Source organism: Piliocolobus tephrosceles, unplaced genomic scaffold, assembly GCF_002776525.5.
Source record: "Piliocolobus tephrosceles isolate RC106 unplaced genomic scaffold, ASM277652v3 unscaffolded_110, whole genome shotgun sequence".
In the NCBI taxonomy this organism is placed as follows: Eukaryota; Metazoa; Chordata; class Mammalia; order Primates; family Cercopithecidae; genus Piliocolobus; species Piliocolobus tephrosceles.
Window position 1 is genome coordinate 237,991 of NW_022292088.1, and position 17,483 is coordinate 255,473.

General features: G+C 44.1%; 3 protein-coding genes across 10 annotated transcripts in view; 1 reads left to right on the forward strand and 2 right to left on the reverse strand.

Annotated features, from left to right (window-relative positions):
* Positions 1-1,455, reverse strand: part of LOC111529174 (gamma-tubulin complex component 4) — a 38,998-nt gene extending 37,543 nt beyond the window's left edge. For all 6 annotated transcript variants that reach the window (XR_002727335.2, XM_023196047.2, XM_023196048.2 and 3 more), the window contains exon 1: positions 1,087-1,455. Coding sequence is in view for 5 of the 6 variants with exons in the window: in XM_023196047.2 (XP_023051815.1) it covers positions 1,087-1,164 (78 nt within the window). In the remaining variant the exon portion in view is untranslated. The remainder of the gene's footprint in view (positions 1-1,086) is intronic.
* On the forward strand, positions 1,449-14,599 carry LOC113219863 (zinc finger and SCAN domain-containing protein 29). 3 transcript variants are annotated; one of them, XM_026447926.2, is made up of 6 exons: positions 1,449-1,546; positions 2,470-2,903; positions 3,360-3,564; positions 5,356-6,051; positions 8,379-8,843; positions 10,830-14,599. In XM_026447926.2, exons 2-6 carry the CDS (start codon positions 2,586-2,588, stop codon positions 11,696-11,698), a joined length of 2,553 nt encoding a protein of 850 aa, XP_026303711.1. In that variant the 5' UTR covers positions 1,449-1,546; positions 2,470-2,585; the 3' UTR covers positions 11,699-14,599. The 3 variants fall into 3 exon arrangements, with proteins under 3 accessions (XP_026303711.1, XP_026303710.1, XP_026303712.1); XM_026447925.2 differs by having other exon boundaries at positions 1,455-1,926; XM_026447927.1 differs by having other exon boundaries at positions 1,467-1,542.
* The window catches only part of LOC113219864 (adenosine deaminase-like protein), a 34,306-nt gene continuing 25,004 nt past the window's right edge, over positions 8,182-17,483 (reverse strand). The window contains exon 12 of the mRNA XM_026447931.2: positions 8,182-8,857. Coding sequence (XP_026303716.1) covers positions 8,855-8,857 — 3 coding nt within the window. The 3' untranslated portion in view covers positions 8,182-8,854. The remainder of the gene's footprint in view (positions 8,858-17,483) is intronic.

The window sequence follows — 17,483 nt, forward strand, 5'->3', positions numbered from 1 at the left end:
AAGTGAAATACTGAATTAGTCTTCAAAGACCTACAGGTGAAAGATAATTCAAACTCCACCACACAAATCTTCACCTATTTTTTTCAAAAATTCACCTAAACTCTCAAACTCCAAATACACATTCATAAATAATAACGAAATGAATCTGTTTGATTGACAGGTTTTATAGACTAAGAATGTACCTTTTCTGCTCTTCCACAGTCTATTTGCCAATTCTTCTAAGAATAGGCGTGTCTTGGTGATCAGATGGACCTAGATTTCAATCTTGCCACTACCAGGACTGGCCAGCATAAAGTTCTCTGAGCTTCAGTTTGCTCATTTGGTAACTAGTAGAAACAATACCTAAATGACTAAATTATTGAGAGCATAACACATTACTGGAAGCAGAAGCAGGTAAGAGTACTTCAAATACTGAAGCCAGACAGACCTGGTTCAAAACTAAGCTCTGTTAATTACTAGCTATCAGACCCCGATAGTTATTTAACATTCTAAACCTAGGTTAACCTGTAAAATGGATATAGATGGTTGTGAGGATTAAATAAGATAATGTATACGGAACATCATACATTCCTGGTTACACAAAGGCCCCCTACTAAGTGCTTTACCTAGTGCAGAAATTTCCTGGTAAAGGAGTAATGAGGGATACACCGCAGGCTCTTGATTTCATTTTTTCATTCAACAAACTTTACTGAGCGCTTACCAAGTGTTTGGGAGCTGTGTATTTGGCCCAGTCCTTGAAAACTCAAACAATGCACGTGTGAAAATAAATAGGAGAAAGTACCTCCCACACTTCTAAATCATTCCCCAGCAACTGTCACTCAGACACCTGGACCTCAGGCCCTTTCCTCGCCCCGCCACAGGCGGGGCTCTTCGAGGTCTGCCCTCCGTTTTCTAGCCTAGGCCCAGCCTCTCTAGGTGTCGCATCAGCCTTGACCCTAAGGGGCTGCCCTCCAGTCACCTGTCCAGGGACACGTCCCCAGCCCTGGAAGCCCCGCCCGCTAGGTCCCTCAGCCTAGTCCCCCAAGTGCTGACTCAGGTCCGCCGCTCCTGCATTCCGTGGTTCCCGCGCTCTGCGCCGGACAGTACCTGCAGGCCACTCCGCTTGTTCCAGGTGAAAATAGACCCAGGGTACCCGCTCAGAGCCAAGAGCAGTTCGTGGATCATTCCCACAGCGGACCTCGAGTCCCTGGATACTTCACCTCCTCCTCCAGCGCACCTCCAGGCGACCACGAGGGGAGTGCTTCCCCTTCCACACGCGCACCAGCCCCTGGGTCGGGCGGTTTGTGCCGAATCAACCCACCGAGACAATCGCTGCGGCGGAGCGGACGGGAAGCTGGGAAGGGGTCGCGGCTGAGTTCCGGAAGTTCGGAGGCTCCACTGGGCCCACCCGCTACTCCCGCCCAGGCTCCGTGGAGACTGAGTCGCGGGCGCAGCCCTCGCGCATGCGCCCTCGGTGCCCCGAGCCGCCCGCTCGGACTTCCGGTTTGGGAGCCTTACTTGGGAGGCTGGAGAGCCCGGGCCGGGGTCGGGGTTGGACCCCAAGTGGGTGAGACTGCCCCGGAGGCAAGGATGCGAGGGGGCTGAGGGGCAGCTCGAGAGGGAGATACTCCCAGGGGTGGGCTGGAGGGCGCCTTAGCCGGGTCAGAGGCCTCTGGAGGGACCGCACGACGGCTCTGGGTGACCCGGCCGGAGGGAGCGGAGACAAAAGAGGCCAGAATCCCGCAGTCGCCGCTCCTTGAGCTGAGAGCTCGGAGTCCGCGAACCGGCAGCACCTGGAGCCTCTGGCCGACTCCCGAGCACGTCCTCAGGAAGTCCGTTACTACTGCCCCTTAGACTCTCCAACGCAGTGTGACTCTCCCCAAGCCCACTCGGTCCTCGCTTTGGAGCCAAAACCAGCTTCTCTCCTTGCGCGAGGTTTTCCGACAGGTAGCTCCCTAATCCTTGCTGGGCAACTTCTACTTTTACGCGGGGAAAACAAAGACCCGAGATTCTGGACGTGATTTTTTGCCTGGGGTGGGCTTTGGGAGTTGTGCAGCCCGAGGGGGCGGGGCGGACACTGAAGGCCTCCGGAAGGACTGCGGAGGTACTGGGGGAGATGAGCTGCGACCAGCTGGACAGAGGCTTTTTGTTGCCTTCAAGCAGGATGGCGACTTGTCTTTAAATCCTCTCGAGCACCAGCTCTCCTATATGGTTCGGACTCACCGTGCAACATGGGGCAGGGAAATTAAATGGGATTGGATTTGGAGGAGGTGGGAGAGGGGCAGACATTAAGTAGTTTTATTTTCTGCTGCTTCCTGGGGCTGCCCTGAAAGTCAACCAGAAAAGCAGCTTTTGCAAAGTCTATTTACTGAAGATTGTGCTACCACAGAAGGCCACTCGGAGCACATGCGAAGGCAGGCCAGCTCTGGCAAGACTTTAGACATATGAATGTATTCCTTCTGCTAATAGTGCCATCTTTCTCTGCCCTAGGAAGAAACTCCTCTTACAGAGAGTCATCTGCAGGGGACTCTCCAAGGACATGGGAAGATAGATGTAAGCCCTGGAACCCAGACTCTTAAGTGGAGGGAAGCTGTTTTCTGCTGTTAATGATGGCCAAATCCGCTCTGAGAGAGAATAGCACTAACTCTGAGAGCTTCCGACAGCGTTTCAGGAGATTCCATTACCAGGAGGTGGCTGGGCCGCGGGAGGCTTTCAGCCAACTCTGGGAACTTTGCTGTCGGTGGCTAAGGCCGGAGGTGCGCACCAAGGAGCAGATTGTAGAACTGTTGGTGCTAGAGCAGTTCCTGACCGTCTTACCTGGGGAGATCCAGAATTGGGTACAGGAACAATGTCCAGAAAATGGAGAGGAGGCAGTGACTCTCGTGGAAGATTTAGAAAGAGAGCCCGGAAGACCTGGATCTTTGGTGAGAAGGGAGGGGGAATTCAAAAGTGTGATACTGGGAAGGGGCAAGGGTGGAGGGCTAAATTAAGATATAGACAGGCTTAAACAGGGACACAGTCTCCCTTGGTGATGCTTATACTTCTGGTCTGGTATACGTCACTTTTTCAGATAGTACTTGTCTGGAGATGCTGCCTGGGTGTACCTTCACCTACCCTGTCACAATGAGTTTTTCCTAGTTTCACAGTTTCTTAATAGGGAAGAAAGGGGATTTTTTTTTCCCAGCCTGTAGGTGGGTTTACTCTTTTGATCGTTTTCTTCTGGAGTTTCAGCTGCTTTAAGCTAATGGCAATGGAATAAGATCCTTGTTCGCTTTAACCTCCCCCACCCCTACAACCCTGGCCACGGGTATTAAATAATCTCCTCTGGGAATGCCCCTCATTATGATCTTGGAGTGACAATTAACGGGGGTTGTTTCTAGGTCACAGTCTCTGTGAAGGGGCAGGAAGTGCGCTTGGAGAAGATGACACCCCCGAAATCATCACAAGAGTTATTAAGTGTTCGGCAGGAGTCAGTGGAACCCCAGCCCAGGGGTGTACCCAAGAAAGAGAGGGCAAGAAGCCCAGACCTGGGACCACAGGAGCAGATGAACCCAAAGGAGAACCTCAAACCTTTTCAAAGGAGCGGTGAGGAGTAGATTGCTATGGGAAGATAGACTGCTATTCCAAGTTGGGAAGTAGGGTTGGGGATAGTGAGTGGGTAAGGGATTTCAGGAGTAAGTGGAAATTGCAGGATATGTGGTTGTTGACATGTAGTTTAGCCCTGTGGTATTCTTATATCACCTCTTGATAAGTCCACAAGAGAATGGCTCCCTAGTTTTTATCAGAAAGAACTTGGAATTATTTTATTTCCTCTTGGTAACGATGATAGTAGATCATTATTTTCTAGATAAAAATTCTTTTCTATACTTGAAGGCACATCTTCCTTTTGGTTGTTTTCTGTCTTCAAATTAAACTGTATTTGTTACCTTAAATTTTACCCCCAGAAGATCCATTCTTTAAACCTAAGTTTTTGTTGCTCTCTACTGGAACCTTTAAGTTCTCCAAATATCATGTTAATTGTGGGGAACTAAATTATGTGTATTATTTTCCTGAAAGTCTGTTAAAAGCTAAGTAAGAATTTTACTTCAGAATCTTGCAATGTCTTGTATCAGTATAGCCCAAGCTGTGATACTTTTTTGTTCACCTGGTAACTTCCAGGACTCTGATAACTTTCCCCAATGCCTTTATACCTAGTTGATTATTCTTGTACTTGATTTTTGTAGAACTTTTTTCTTCTTTGTAGTCTATTGATCATGTTCTATGCTTTTTTCTGTTACCATTTCACTTAAAATTTGTTGAGGTTGTTTTGAATTCTGATCTTATCATCCAAGACAACAGCCTTCTCAGCCAGTTTGGTAATGGTCTGTTTAGTCACCCAGATGAAATCCCTGAATCTTACACACAGACTTGGAGAGTTCATTAGTTTTTGAACACCTATCAAGGTGCTCAACACCCTGCAGGGTACTCTGCAATAAGAAAATGTGCCTATCCTGAACTTAAAAACGTGATTGAGAACACAACAGCTAACTCTTTAAGTATGGGCCGAACTGAACTGTACTGAAACAGTGCCAGACAATGACTTGCTTAATTGTGTGAGTACCGTATGGGTTTGGCAGAGTGGAAGATGAGGGAGGGCTATAGGTAAGGCTTCTTGAGGGCACTGGGAAATACAGCCTCTTGAAGGATGGGCTGAAATTGGATAGGAGGGAATTAAAGGCACAGAGTGGTGAATAATAGTGTGCTGTGTTCTGGAGGGAAGAGTCTGACAGGAATGGGTATGGTAGGCATTAAGGTTAAGGTTCACTAGGGTAGCATGTGCACTGAGGAAGCAAGAGCCTGCAGTTAGGTAGAACAGTGACTGCTGCAATTATCGGGGTGTGAGAGGATAAGTAGTCTGGACTTGGATGGTGGCAGTAGGAATAGAGAGGAAGGACTACTAAGGTAACCACCTTTAGAACTTGGTGACTGACTGTGAAGGAAACAGATAAGTTAAAGACAATCTTCTCTTGCCTCCCCCCGAAATCACTCCAAGTTTAATTCTGTAGCCCCAAGTGAAGAACAATTATTCCCAGCAGTACTAGAACCTGCCTACAAATAGGAGAGTTAGGGAGCAACTTGGAATAGGATTATCTGCTCTGAACATACAACAGAATCCTTTCCTCTCTTGTCACCCTGCTCTGGAAAATAAAACATTTCTCATCTTTTGAGGTTTCCTGTATTTTCCCCACTTTTTTCAACCCACTGAACTTTCTGAAAACATTGCCCTAGAGACTTTGTTTATAATCCTCTTGGATGAAAAAGGCAGGCCTGAATTTCAAGATTTTTGTGATAATCAGTCCAAACTATGACACCTTTTGTTTGCTTCCCTGCAAGCAGGATTTCCATTTCCTCAGTCCGGTGTGGTCTCCAGGTTGGAGCAAGGAGAGCCATGGATCCCAGATCTGCTGGGCTCCAAGGAGAAAGAACTTCCAAGTGGCAGCCACACAGGAGACAGACGGGTGCATGCTGATCTGTTACCATCCAAGAAAGATAGAAGAAGCTGGGTGGAACAGGATCACTGGAGTTTTGAAGATGAGAAGGTGGCAGGTGTGCACTGGGGCTATGAAGAGACCAGAACGCTTCTCGCAATTCTCAGCCAGACTGAGTTTTATGAGGCTCTCAAAAGCTGTCATAAGAACAGCCAAGTGTATGGGGCTGTGGCTGAGCGGCTCAGGGAATATGGCTTCCTCCGGACCCTGGAACAGTGTCGGACCAAGTTCAAGGGTCTCCAGAAGAGCTATCGGAAAGTCAAGAGCGGCCACCCACCTGAGACCTGCCCCTTCTTTGAAGAAATGAAAGCCCTGATGAGTGCTCAGGTCATTGCCCTGCCCAATAATGGCCTGGAAGAAGCAGCCTCTCACTCTTGCCTGGTGAGCAATGATGCTAAGACTGAGGAGCCAAGGCGCAGGGGCTGGCATGAGGAGGGAGCAGAAGAGGCTGTGGCTCAGGAGTCTGACAGTGATGACATGGATCTAGAGGCGACCCCCCAGGACCCCAACTCAACTGCAGCTATCGTGTTCAGAAACCCAGGTGGTAAGAAGCTTTTCTTCTTGGAGTTTTAGAATTCGACTTGGGGAACAAAGAGACTGGATGTGGGGTCAGAAGGCTTAATGTTACATGCCAGCTTTGCCACTTAGGGAACAAAGAAGTGCTTCTCAATTCTCTGTGTGTATTTCATTCTATTTTATGGGAAAATCAGTGAGATAATTGGGAATAAATTTAGATTTTTAAAAGAAATACACTCAGAAAATTCACAGTCCTGAGAAGGAGTATCATTCCTTCCATTTCTTTACTAAACTATTTTTTCCCTGATTTTAAAATCATTGCAGGCTCACTGAGAAAACTGTGGCATGATACTATCTTTAAGTAGAACCAGTATTTATTGAGTACGTCATATGAACTGGATATTTTACATATTTTATCTTTTACTTCCCCAAATCTCAAAGTCAGTTTATTATATCCATTTTTACTTAGAATAGCACAGTGAAGAATTGTCCAAAGTTGGGGAAACATTTTTTTATTTAAAAATTTTAAAATATATTTAAAACAGAGACAGGGTCTTGCTGTGTTGCCCAGGCTGGTCTCACTGGATTCAAGCAGTCCTCCCACCTCAGCCTTCTGAGTAGTTAGGACTACAGGTGTGAGTCACCACACTCAGCTGGGAACATCTAAGTTTCCTCTGAAATTCATAGTATACATTGGCATTTTAACAGGATTGAGAAGTCCTACAGTGAGAAAGCTTGTTTAACACTCTATTTAAATATTCTTGCCTAAGGAATCCTTAAAGTGTCACTTACTACCATTAATGTAATTGGTCCAACTATGCTGTTATGGAAAGAGCACCAAAGTATGACTCAGGAGGCTCAGATTCTAATCCTGATGACCACTAATAACTGGGTGACCTTGAACAGTTATCTAACCATTCTAAGCTTCCATTTCCTCAAGCATAAAATAGGGCAAAGCAGGAGGACTACATCGCTAAAGTTGCAGTGTCTTTTCCTTTTTTTTTTTTTTTTTGAGACGGAGTCTCGCTCTGCCGCCCAGGCTGGAGTGTAGTGGCCGGATCTCAGCTCACTGCAAGCTCCGCCCCCCGGGTTTACGCCATTCTCCTGCCTCAGCCTCCCAAGTAGCTGGGACTACAGGCGCCCGCCACCTCGCCCGGCTAGTTTTTTGTATTTTTTAGTAGAGACGGGGTATCACCACATTAGCCAGGATGGTCTCAGTCTCCTGACCTCGTGATCCGCCCGTCTCGGCCTCCCAAAGTGCTGGGATTACAGGCTTGAGCCACCGCGCCCGGCCTTCCTTTCTGTTTTTTATGACATGCATGATCTTACTTTAGTTCTGTTCTAGCTTTCTGATCTTTGTGTCTTCTGCTTTTTCATTTCTATTTTTCTTCTTGTTTTCTTCATTCTCTTTTTCCTTTTTTGTTGTGGACACAAATATATGTAGATTAATTAAACGTGGCACATGTGCTAAATGTTATTTTCGTTATCTTTGTTCTCTCACTTTTTTTTTTTTTTTTTTTTTGAGACAGAGTCGCTCTGTTGCCCAGGCTGGAGTGCAGTGGTGTGTTCTCATCTCACTGCAACCTCCGCACCCCCAGTTCAAGTGATTCTCGATTCTCATGCCTCAGCCTCCCAAGTAGCTGGGACTATAGGTGCACACTACCATGCCTGGCTAATTTTTCTGTGTTTTAGTAGAGACGGGCTTTCACCATGCTGTCCAGGCTGGTCTCAAACTCCTGGCCCCAAGCGATCCACAGGGATTTACAGACATGAGCCACTGTGCCTGGCCAGCTTCTTTTTTTATATGGCTAAACAGAATTTGTAAATAAAGGTCTCTGTGAAATTGCTAAAGGAGATAAAGAAGCAAAACATTTTATACTGAGTTTGTGAGTTTTGGCAACATGAAGTATTTTTACTTTTTCATCTAGGAGCCTGAGCTTAGGTGAATTCTTTTTTTTTTTTTTTTTTTTTTTTTTGAGACGGAGTCTTGCTCTGTCGCCCAGGCTGGAGTGCAGTGGTGCAATCTCGGCTCACTGCAACCTCCGCCTCCTGGGTTCACGCCATTCTCCTGCCTCAGCCTCCCGAGTAGCTGGGACTACAGGTGCCCATCACCTCGCCCGGCTAGTTTTTTTGTATTTTTAGTAGAGATGGGGTTTCACTGTGTTAGCCAAGATGGTCTCGATCTCCTGACCTCATGCTCCATCAGCCTCGGCCTCCCAAAGTGCTGGGATTACAGGCGTGAGCCACCATGCCCGGCCGCTTAGGTGAATTCTCATGATGCAGATGATAGGACTGAGGAATTCAGGCTGTAAAGTTCTGGATTAAGTGGTGCTGAAATTTCTCTTCTGGTGGCAGGTGTACACTGGGGCTATGAAGAGACCAAGACTTACCTTGCAATTCTTAGTGAGACCCAGTTTTATGAAACCCTCCGGAACTGTCACCGCAACAGCCAGCTGTATGGAGCAGTGGCTAAGAGGTTACGGGAATATGGCTTTCTTAGGACCCCGGAGCAGTGTCGGACCAAGTTTAAAAGCCTGCAAACCAGCTATCGGAAAGTTAAGAATGGCCAGGCACCAGAGACCTGTCCCTTCTTTGAAGAGATGGATGCTTTGGTGAGTGTCCGGGTTGCTGTCCCATCCAATGATGGCCAGGAAGAAACAGCTTCTTGCCCCATCCAGGGGACCAGTGAGGCCAAAGCTCAGAAGCAAGCCGAGGAGGTAGATGAGACCACAGAGGAAGATTCTGATGATGAAGAAGATACCGAGATACTCCCAGGGGCTGTCATAACCCGTGCTCCAGTGTTATTCCAGAGCCCCTGTGGTAAGATTCTTTCACTGTTATGGTATAAATAACAAAGGGAAAGACAATGGGACTTAGGAAAAATATCAGATTGAGAAGAACTGGTCTCTACACCCAGCTTTCAGGATTCTTCTTGTGATTACCCATATTTCTTGTCTATTAAAGCAGCTCACTGAGGGGATATAAATTATTTATGTGACTTGCCTCCTTTCACTAGAGCATCAATCTGAGATGGCTACACATTGTAAATCTGCTGTGATTTATTCATGAACTGCTAGGTTTCCAGCCAGTTTACCAAGCAGGGATTCTGAAAGCTCACATTTCTCAAGTAGCATGTCATGTACCCCATAGTAGGATGAAGTTGATTTTAAAAGTTCATTCTCTTTTATGTAATGTTTTCTTCTAGTTTCAGCTCATATACCAGCTGTATGTCTGCTTTATTCACATTTATGAAAACCCGGTAACTCTTCTTCACTTTTACGAATCTGAGGTTCCTGAGAGAACTGACCCTTTGAATCTTAGTTGCTAGATAAGAAAAAAATACTTCACAAGGGCTTCCCTCCTTGTGAGAAGAATTCTAATTTCAGAGTCACATAGGTGTATGTATGTGAATCCGGGCTCTGTTGTTTATTAGCTAAGTGACTTAGAGAAAGTTACTTAAGTCTGGGCATGGTGGCTCACGCCTGTAATCCCAGCATTTTGGGAGGCCAAGGCTGGCGGATCACCTGAGGTCAGGAGATGGAGGCCAGCCTGGCCAACATGGCGAAACCCCATCTCTACTAAAAATACAAAAAATTAGCCAGGTGTGGTAGCGCATGCCTGTAATCCCAGCTACTCAGGAGGCTGAGGCAGGAGAATCGCTTGAACCTGGGAGGCAGAGGTTGCAGTGAGCCAAGATTGTGCCATTGCACTCCAGCCTGGGCAATAACAGTGGAAAAAAAAAAAAGTTACTTAACCCCCAAGTTTGCTTATATATTAAGATGTACCTCACAGGGTTGATGTAAATGAGGTACTGTGCACAGTGCCTGGCACATAGTAGCCATTTAATAAATAATAGTTTTCATTTTCATAAGCCTTTAAGATCAGCATTCTTTAATGGTGTTCCCTGGAATATCAATTCCATGGGGTATTAATATATTCTACTAAAAAATAACTTCTAGGTTTGGGAAGATGGTAAATACCCCTCTTGGAGGCTCACAATACATATTCACATATTTAAGCATCTAAGATTTATTTAATCTAGTGACTATTTCATGAAATATCTCATAAGACTAGGCTTCTGGGTGGAAATACTGTCTCAGGAGGTACAAACATGGGCTGATACTCAACATGCTTTTACTCCTACATTAAGAATAGGGAATATGGGATTCAGAGTTTACCTGAAATATCTGAATAATTGCAAATTTGCATAGCCTAGGCCCAAATAAGCCAGGCATTTGGTTCTTAAGACCTTTTGGTTCTTTGAAAGACACTACATATTTTTATATCCTGTTTTTACTTCCAATGTATATTGGAATGTGAGGGGAAGGGGACTCATGAAGCTCCTCTGGATATAAAAGTTTCCAAAAATGTTTTCCTGAGCATGTCCTTCTAAACCTTTTAGTTACTGGTGAAGAACATGAATAAGAATACTATGACAGACCCGAGATGTGGCAAAAATACGTATTAGAAAGTGTCTTTCCTGTAGAAACATGGAAATTATTTTATCTAAAACCTGGTGAATTTTCTGTGCAATACTGAGAGGATTTTCCAAAGATCCTAGGTGACCAAGAGGAGTTAAGAGTATATATTAATCAGACCCTATGTAGATGAGAAGCACATGATAGGTTAACGAGTAGAGAAGTAAAACATTGGGATTTTAATAAGATAATGGTAGTTATTTGGGATCTAGGGCTCCCTAAATTTTATCTTTAATCATCTGGTGTAATGCTTGTTTTTCCCAAGTTTTACATTCCTGTGGCACATATTAAGAAAATAGATGACTTCTAAAATTCTATTTTACATCAGGTTTTGAAGCTGGATTTGAGAATGAAGATAATTCAAAATGGGATATTTCTGAGGAAGTACAGTTGCATAGGACATTACTTGCAAGGTCTGAAAGGAAAATTCCTCGGTATCTTAATCAAGGTAAAGGCAATGAGAGAGACTGTAGATCAGGAAGACAGTGGGTGAAGACCTCAGGGGAGAAAAGAGGAAAACTGACATTCCCAGAGAAGAGCTTAAGTGAAGTCTTAAGTCAACAGAGAACTTGCTTGGGAGAGAGATCATATAAACATCTCAAATACAGCAAAGGCTTTGGTCCGAATTCCCTTCTCATGCATCAGGAATCCCACCAGGTGGAAAATCCATATAAATGTGCTGATTGTGGGAAAAGCTTCAGTCGGAGTGCACGACTCATTAGACACCGGAGAATCCACACTGGAGAGAAACCTTATAAATGTCTTGACTGTGGAAAAAGTTTCCGTGACAGTTCAAATTTCATCACCCATAGGAGAATCCACACAGGAGAGAAACCTTATCAATGTGGTGAGTGTGGGAAACGCTTCAATCAGAGCTCAAGCCTTATCATTCACCAGAGGACCCACACAGGAGAAAAGCCCTATCAATGTGAAGAGTGTGGAAAAAGCTTCAATAACAGTTCTCATTTTAGTGCACACCGGAGGATACACACAGGAGAGAGACCCCATGTGTGTACTGACTGTGGAAAGAGTTTCAGTAAGAGTTCTGACTTACGTGCACATCATAGAACCCACACAGGAGAGAAACCCTATGGGTGTCATGACTGTGGCAAGTGCTTCAGTAAAAGCTCTGCCCTTAATAAGCACCGAGAAATCCATGCACGGGAAAAGCTTCTGTCACAGTCAGTACCTAAGTAAGCCCCTGAGGATATATAAAGGAAAGAGGCTCAATAAATGTATTGTTTAGAAAGTCTTCCAGTAGTGAGATCCATCTCCTATTCTGTGTCCAGCTAGCTTAGGAAATTCTCTAGGATTTATGCCACTGTTCCTTGTTTTTCCTGATCTAGAGTCAAATCCCCAAGGCAGTCTAAAGAGTGAAAGGAAGATTTTAGTCCCTCTCCTTGCCTGCATCTGAATTGATGGATAACATCTTTTCCCTCTCAGTGCCTATGGTGTTCCCTTAATATAAGCAGAGAGGACATGGTAGCAGATCCTATGAATTTGATAAGCATCCTTCTTTACTCATTCTGTCATTCAGCTGCACTTTGACAGGAAAAACCCATTACATTTCAAGAAGAAGTTGTGAGACTTTGCTCATTAGGTGGGTCTAGCTCTTTTTTTTTTTTTTTTTTTTTGAGACGGAGTTTTGCTTGTTGCCCAGGCTGGAGTGCAATGGCACGATCTCGGCTCACTGCAACCTCTGCCTCCCAGGTTCAAGTGATTCTCCTGCCTCAGCCTCCCAAGTGGCTGGAATTACAAGCATGCGCCACCATGCCCAGCTCATTTTGTATTTTTAGTAGAGATGGGGTTTCTCCATGTTGGTCAGGCTGGTCTCAAACTCCCGACCTCAGGTGATCCGCCTGCCTCTGCCTCCCAAAGTGCTGGGATTACAGGCGTGAGCCACCGCACAGGGCTTTTTTTTTCGAGATGGAGTCCCGCTCTGTCGCCCAGGCTGGAGTGCAGTGGCATGATCTCGGCTCACTGTAACCTCTACCTTCTGGGTTCAAACAATTCTTCTGCATCAGCCTCCCGCGTAGCTGGGATTACAGCTGCCTGCCACCACACCTGGCTAATGTTTGTATTTTCAGTAGAGATGGGGTTTCACCATGTTGGCCAGGCTGGTTTTGAACTGACCCTGTGATCTGCCTGCCTAGGCCTCCCAAAGTGCTAGGATTACAGGTGTGAGCCACCGTGCCCGGCCCAGCTCTTCTTTATACAATAATTGAAATGCTAACATGAATGACTCTTCCTGCTCACTTAAACCTGTGCTCAAAATGACATATTTGTCAGGCACCCTCTTCATTTACCTTAAAGAAGGAGAGTTTAATGTCCATCTTTGATTCTGCCCTATGAATCGTCTTGTCAAGAACAGGTGTTCTTATGCAGAAACAATGAAAACCTTATACTGAAGTATGAACCCTGGATTTCTTAGTTTCTTCCGAGTCCTAGAAGAAGGGTTGGAATAGAATAATACATTTACAGGATTTAGTTTGGTTTCCTTTCTGTCCAGTCTCATCTGAACTTCATCTATCCCTTGTGGTCCAGAAGTTCCACAGAGCAAGGCAGCTGGAAGTGGTGACAGGTAAAGCAGTTAAAGCTGCCAACAGGAACTCATCCATATTCCACACACCTAGTATAGTGTTACGCCCTCCATGGGCACTTCCCTGCAATAAGTAGAAGCCACTGCCACATTCCCACGTATTGGGAAAATGGACTACTGTGTGCGAACAGGCCCTTCACCCTAATAGCGGGGAAGATGGATTGTCTTTGGCCAGTGGAGCTGCCAATCTAGACATACACATTCCGCTGAATACAATTAAAAGCAGTTCTTTAAATGCAAATGTAATTACTCATCTTTATGATACAATAGTATTGAATTAACTGCCCATATATTCATAGTATGATGAGCCCTGTATAGCACAAGGTCAGCAGGTCGTCTCCTTGTCCTTACAATCTAAAGCAGATGACACTGACATGGACAAGCAAGTGCACATGCATAGTTGCAGCAGTTTTAGAGAAATATAGAAAGCTAGGTAGCAACACTATGCATAAATGTTGCGGTCCAATGCATTAGTTTGCTGTAACAAAAATCCAGGAGGTATTTTCTTCTCTTTATTCAGGAAGGCTTCATGAAGCAGGAAGTGTTTAAAGGAGGGAAGGTTACTGGTTAAATTAGGACAGGAAGAACTTTCCATAACTAGTTGCAAAATTGAGTGTTGGGTGGGTTGAGGAATGGGAAAATGGGGGAGCAAGGTGTTTTATGCAGATGGAACAAAAGGCAAAGGATATACTGTAAGGAAGGCCAGATAAAGCTTGGAGTAGCATGAGAACTTGAGGAATAGTATGATATGGGCTGTGCAGCAGGCAGAGAGAATCACCTTAGCTGAAACATGGGTGTTAGGAGCAGACCATGAGGTGGCAGACCCATCATCTATGGTAAATCAGGTACTATGCTATAACTATTGATAAGAAAACAGCTGACTGACACTGGAAGAATAAGCAGTTTAAGGGGACTAGCTCCGATGGGAGACAAAGGTCAGAAATCGTAGTAACTGATGAAGATATTTTGATGAGCAGGTGAGAAGAAAGATAAACATGGCCAGATGGCCAAGGCCTGGGATAAATAGCCGTTTCACATTCAATTAGAATTCTGTGGCTGGAATAAGATCGGGGAGAGCAGCAGGAAGATACAGTATTCTATAATTCATAGCTTGTTGTATTAGAGATTAATTAGGATTCTACTGTTGAATCTTAGTACAAAAAAGTCTAATATTTATTAGGAATTAAGGGAAGATGGTATTTCTGTTATGTTGCCTAAGCAGACAGGAAGCTATAAGAAACCAGTGCCTCAGGATCTGAGATGATTTAGGAAGTATGCTGTAATGTCAAAAAAATATATATATATATATTGCCTTTAGTATATCTATGTATAGTCTTGTGGGAAAAGCATTGGTTAAGGTGTCAACAGATATTCTGGTTCCAGATGTCTTGTGTGTAAGTTAACCTGCTTCCATTTCCCTTTCTGTAAAGCAAAATAATGTTTACACCTAATCTGTCTCTCAGGGATACCATATTAATAAAAATTATGTCCATAAAGTGCCTGGTGTTTCTTCAAGTGTGTGTGTGCGTGTATATAAGTATATATATATATACACACACACACAAATTACAATCAAGTTGTGGATGGTAGGTAAAGATCAGTCTTTCTTTTTTTTTAGCTCCCTGTGTGGGTTTACTAGAAGTATGTTTATCTGAATCTTTATATTCTAGAAAGAGGAGTAAGTCAGATTGTGGTAAAAGGGGAATTAGAATGCAAATCCTTCCTCTGTACCTCTAGCTATATCCACAATAAATTAGGACCCAAGATAACTGGGCATGCAGAATCTTATTTTTTAAATTTTTATTTATTTTATTTTTTAGAGACAGGATCTCACTCTGTTGCCCAGGCTGGAGTGCAGTGGTGCCATCATAGGTCACTGCAGCTTCAAATTCCTGGGCTCAAGTGATCCCCAGCCTCCCCAATAGATGGGACTACTGGCATAAGCCACCACACTCAGCTCATTTCTTAAAGTTTTGTATTGATGAGGGGGTCTCTCTATGTTGTCCAGGCTGGTCTTGAACTCCTGGCTTCAAGTGATCCTCCTGCCTCAGCCCCCCAAAGTGCTGGGATTACAGGCATGAGCCACAGTAACTAACTCAGCTGAGTCTTACTTTAAAAGACCCAGAACCAGCTGGGCGTGGTGGCTTATGCCTGTAATCCCAGCAGTTTGGGAGGCCGAGGCAGGTGGATCATGAGGTCAGGAGTTTGAGACCAGCCTGGCCAAAATGGTGAAACCCCCATCTCTACTAAAAAATACAAAAATTAGCTGGGTGCGGTGGCGGGCGCCTGTAATCCCTGCTACTCGGGAGGCTAAGGCAGGACAATCACTTGAACCTGGGAGGCAGAGTCTGCAGTGAGCCAAGATCATGCCACGGCATTCTAGCCTGGGTGACAGAGCAAGACTCCGTCTCAAAAAAAAAAAAGACCCAGAACCAACACTCCAAACTCCAGATGAAAAGAATATGCAGAAGGAATAGGGCAAGGGCCAACTTGCTTACCAGGTAAAAACCCAGTTCATCTCAAACTACCTCACAAACCATTACATGCTGCCCAACCTGCCATTCCTCAGGATGGAAGCAGCAAAACATATCTTCAAACTTTCTAAGAAACCAAGCCCACTGTTGGGCATCTCTGCACCTCTAACTTTTTAACATCAGTAAAGCCTTTGTGGGAGAGATGGGGTGGCATATGCAGCAAAGGAAGCAAAAAATGTGTATTAGCAGAAACTGGACAATCCTGTTCACATCAGTTGTTTCCTTAGCGCCATTACTTTTCTTTTCCCCATACTATCATTTTTTCCTTTTATTGTTTGTTCTCTATGGCCAATGCCATAGAATGTAACATGTTTTTGCCATTCTCACTTATTGTAATCTGAATGTAGACTCTTGAGTCTTGTCAACGTAGTATAGCACTATTTTTACGGTGACCAGGTAAGAACGGGAAGATGAGGTAAGATTGTAAAGATACATCAGTTCTTTCCCCGTTATTCAATTCAAAATCCAAAACAAAGACTTTACTCCTATACACTCAAATAGCTATGTAATGACATGCATGTCTCAAAAGTTTTGACATATAAAATGTTATGTAGAATTCTTTGAAACCATGGTGCTTAAAGTACCAGGTGTGTGTGTGTATTTTTTAAGAGCTTAAATTCTTCCTCTCCTACCACACCCAACATGGTGCTCTTTTAGAAACAAAACTTTGGAACAACTAGAAGTCAGGTTCAAGACTAGAAACAGAAGTCCAATGTACATCAGAGCTCAAAAAGGCTCTGGAGAGCAGAACTTCACTGTGGTCAAAGAGTAAAGTAAGAATATTAAAAATAAAATACATTGATTCCCAGTTGACTCAGTTCAACCTGTATAACCCAATAGATAAATCAGGGAAGTAATTTTAAAGTCTTCCATAATTAATGAGTTCCTCAAATTATTTAAGTAGAATTTAATTTACAAATATTTTATTGACATCTTTGTTAAATATAGTACAGAAACCAAAGATACTCACATCATTGTACACAGTGAGGTCTATATTCCAGTAACTCATGCTGTGAGTCACCAAGCACCTGAATATTTCTTAGGCCTCACATATTTTTGGTTGCCCAAAGTTGGCATTTAAGAGTTTTTAACAGATAATTGCAGGAGCAACATTTACAGAGACTAGGCCAAATTCTAATGAACTTAGTGCTCTTGATGTGGAACTAGTGTAGGCAAAATGAAGCTGCATTCCAGGTCAGTCCCATAACACTTCACCTCTGGGTTCATTTATGTACAGATAAGACACAAGCTATATATGGTCTTAGCAACACAGAGAGTGAAAATAGCAGCTATGGTGGTGACCAGATAAGTCTGGGATGGGGCTTTGAAGATGCAAATGGTATACATGTACAGGGTTACCTGGTATTAACAGTAGGGAGCAGGCGTACTTTCCAAAATGCTAGATCACTGAAGGAATCCAGGAAATAAGGTTTCAGGAGTCTATTCCAATCTACATACACTGTATACAGTTTTCGTAACTTTTAATCTTGATATAATTTCAAACTTACAGAAAAAGTTCCAAGAGTACAAGAAACTCCTGTATACCTGGATTCACCAACTATTTATATTTTGCCTATTTGCTTTTCATTCTCTACGTATGTGAATGTGTGTGTATATATACTTTTTAAAAATTTTTTTGAAATAGGGTCTCACTCTGTCACCCAGACTGGAATGCAGTGATCTGATCATGGCTCGCTACAGCCTTGACTTCCTGGGCCCAAGCCATCCTCCTACCTCAGCTTGTTGGGTAGCTAGGAATTCCGGCATGTGCCACCATGCCTGGCTAAGATATTTTATTTTATTGTTATGTTATGTTATGTTATGTTATGTTATGTTATGTTATGTTATG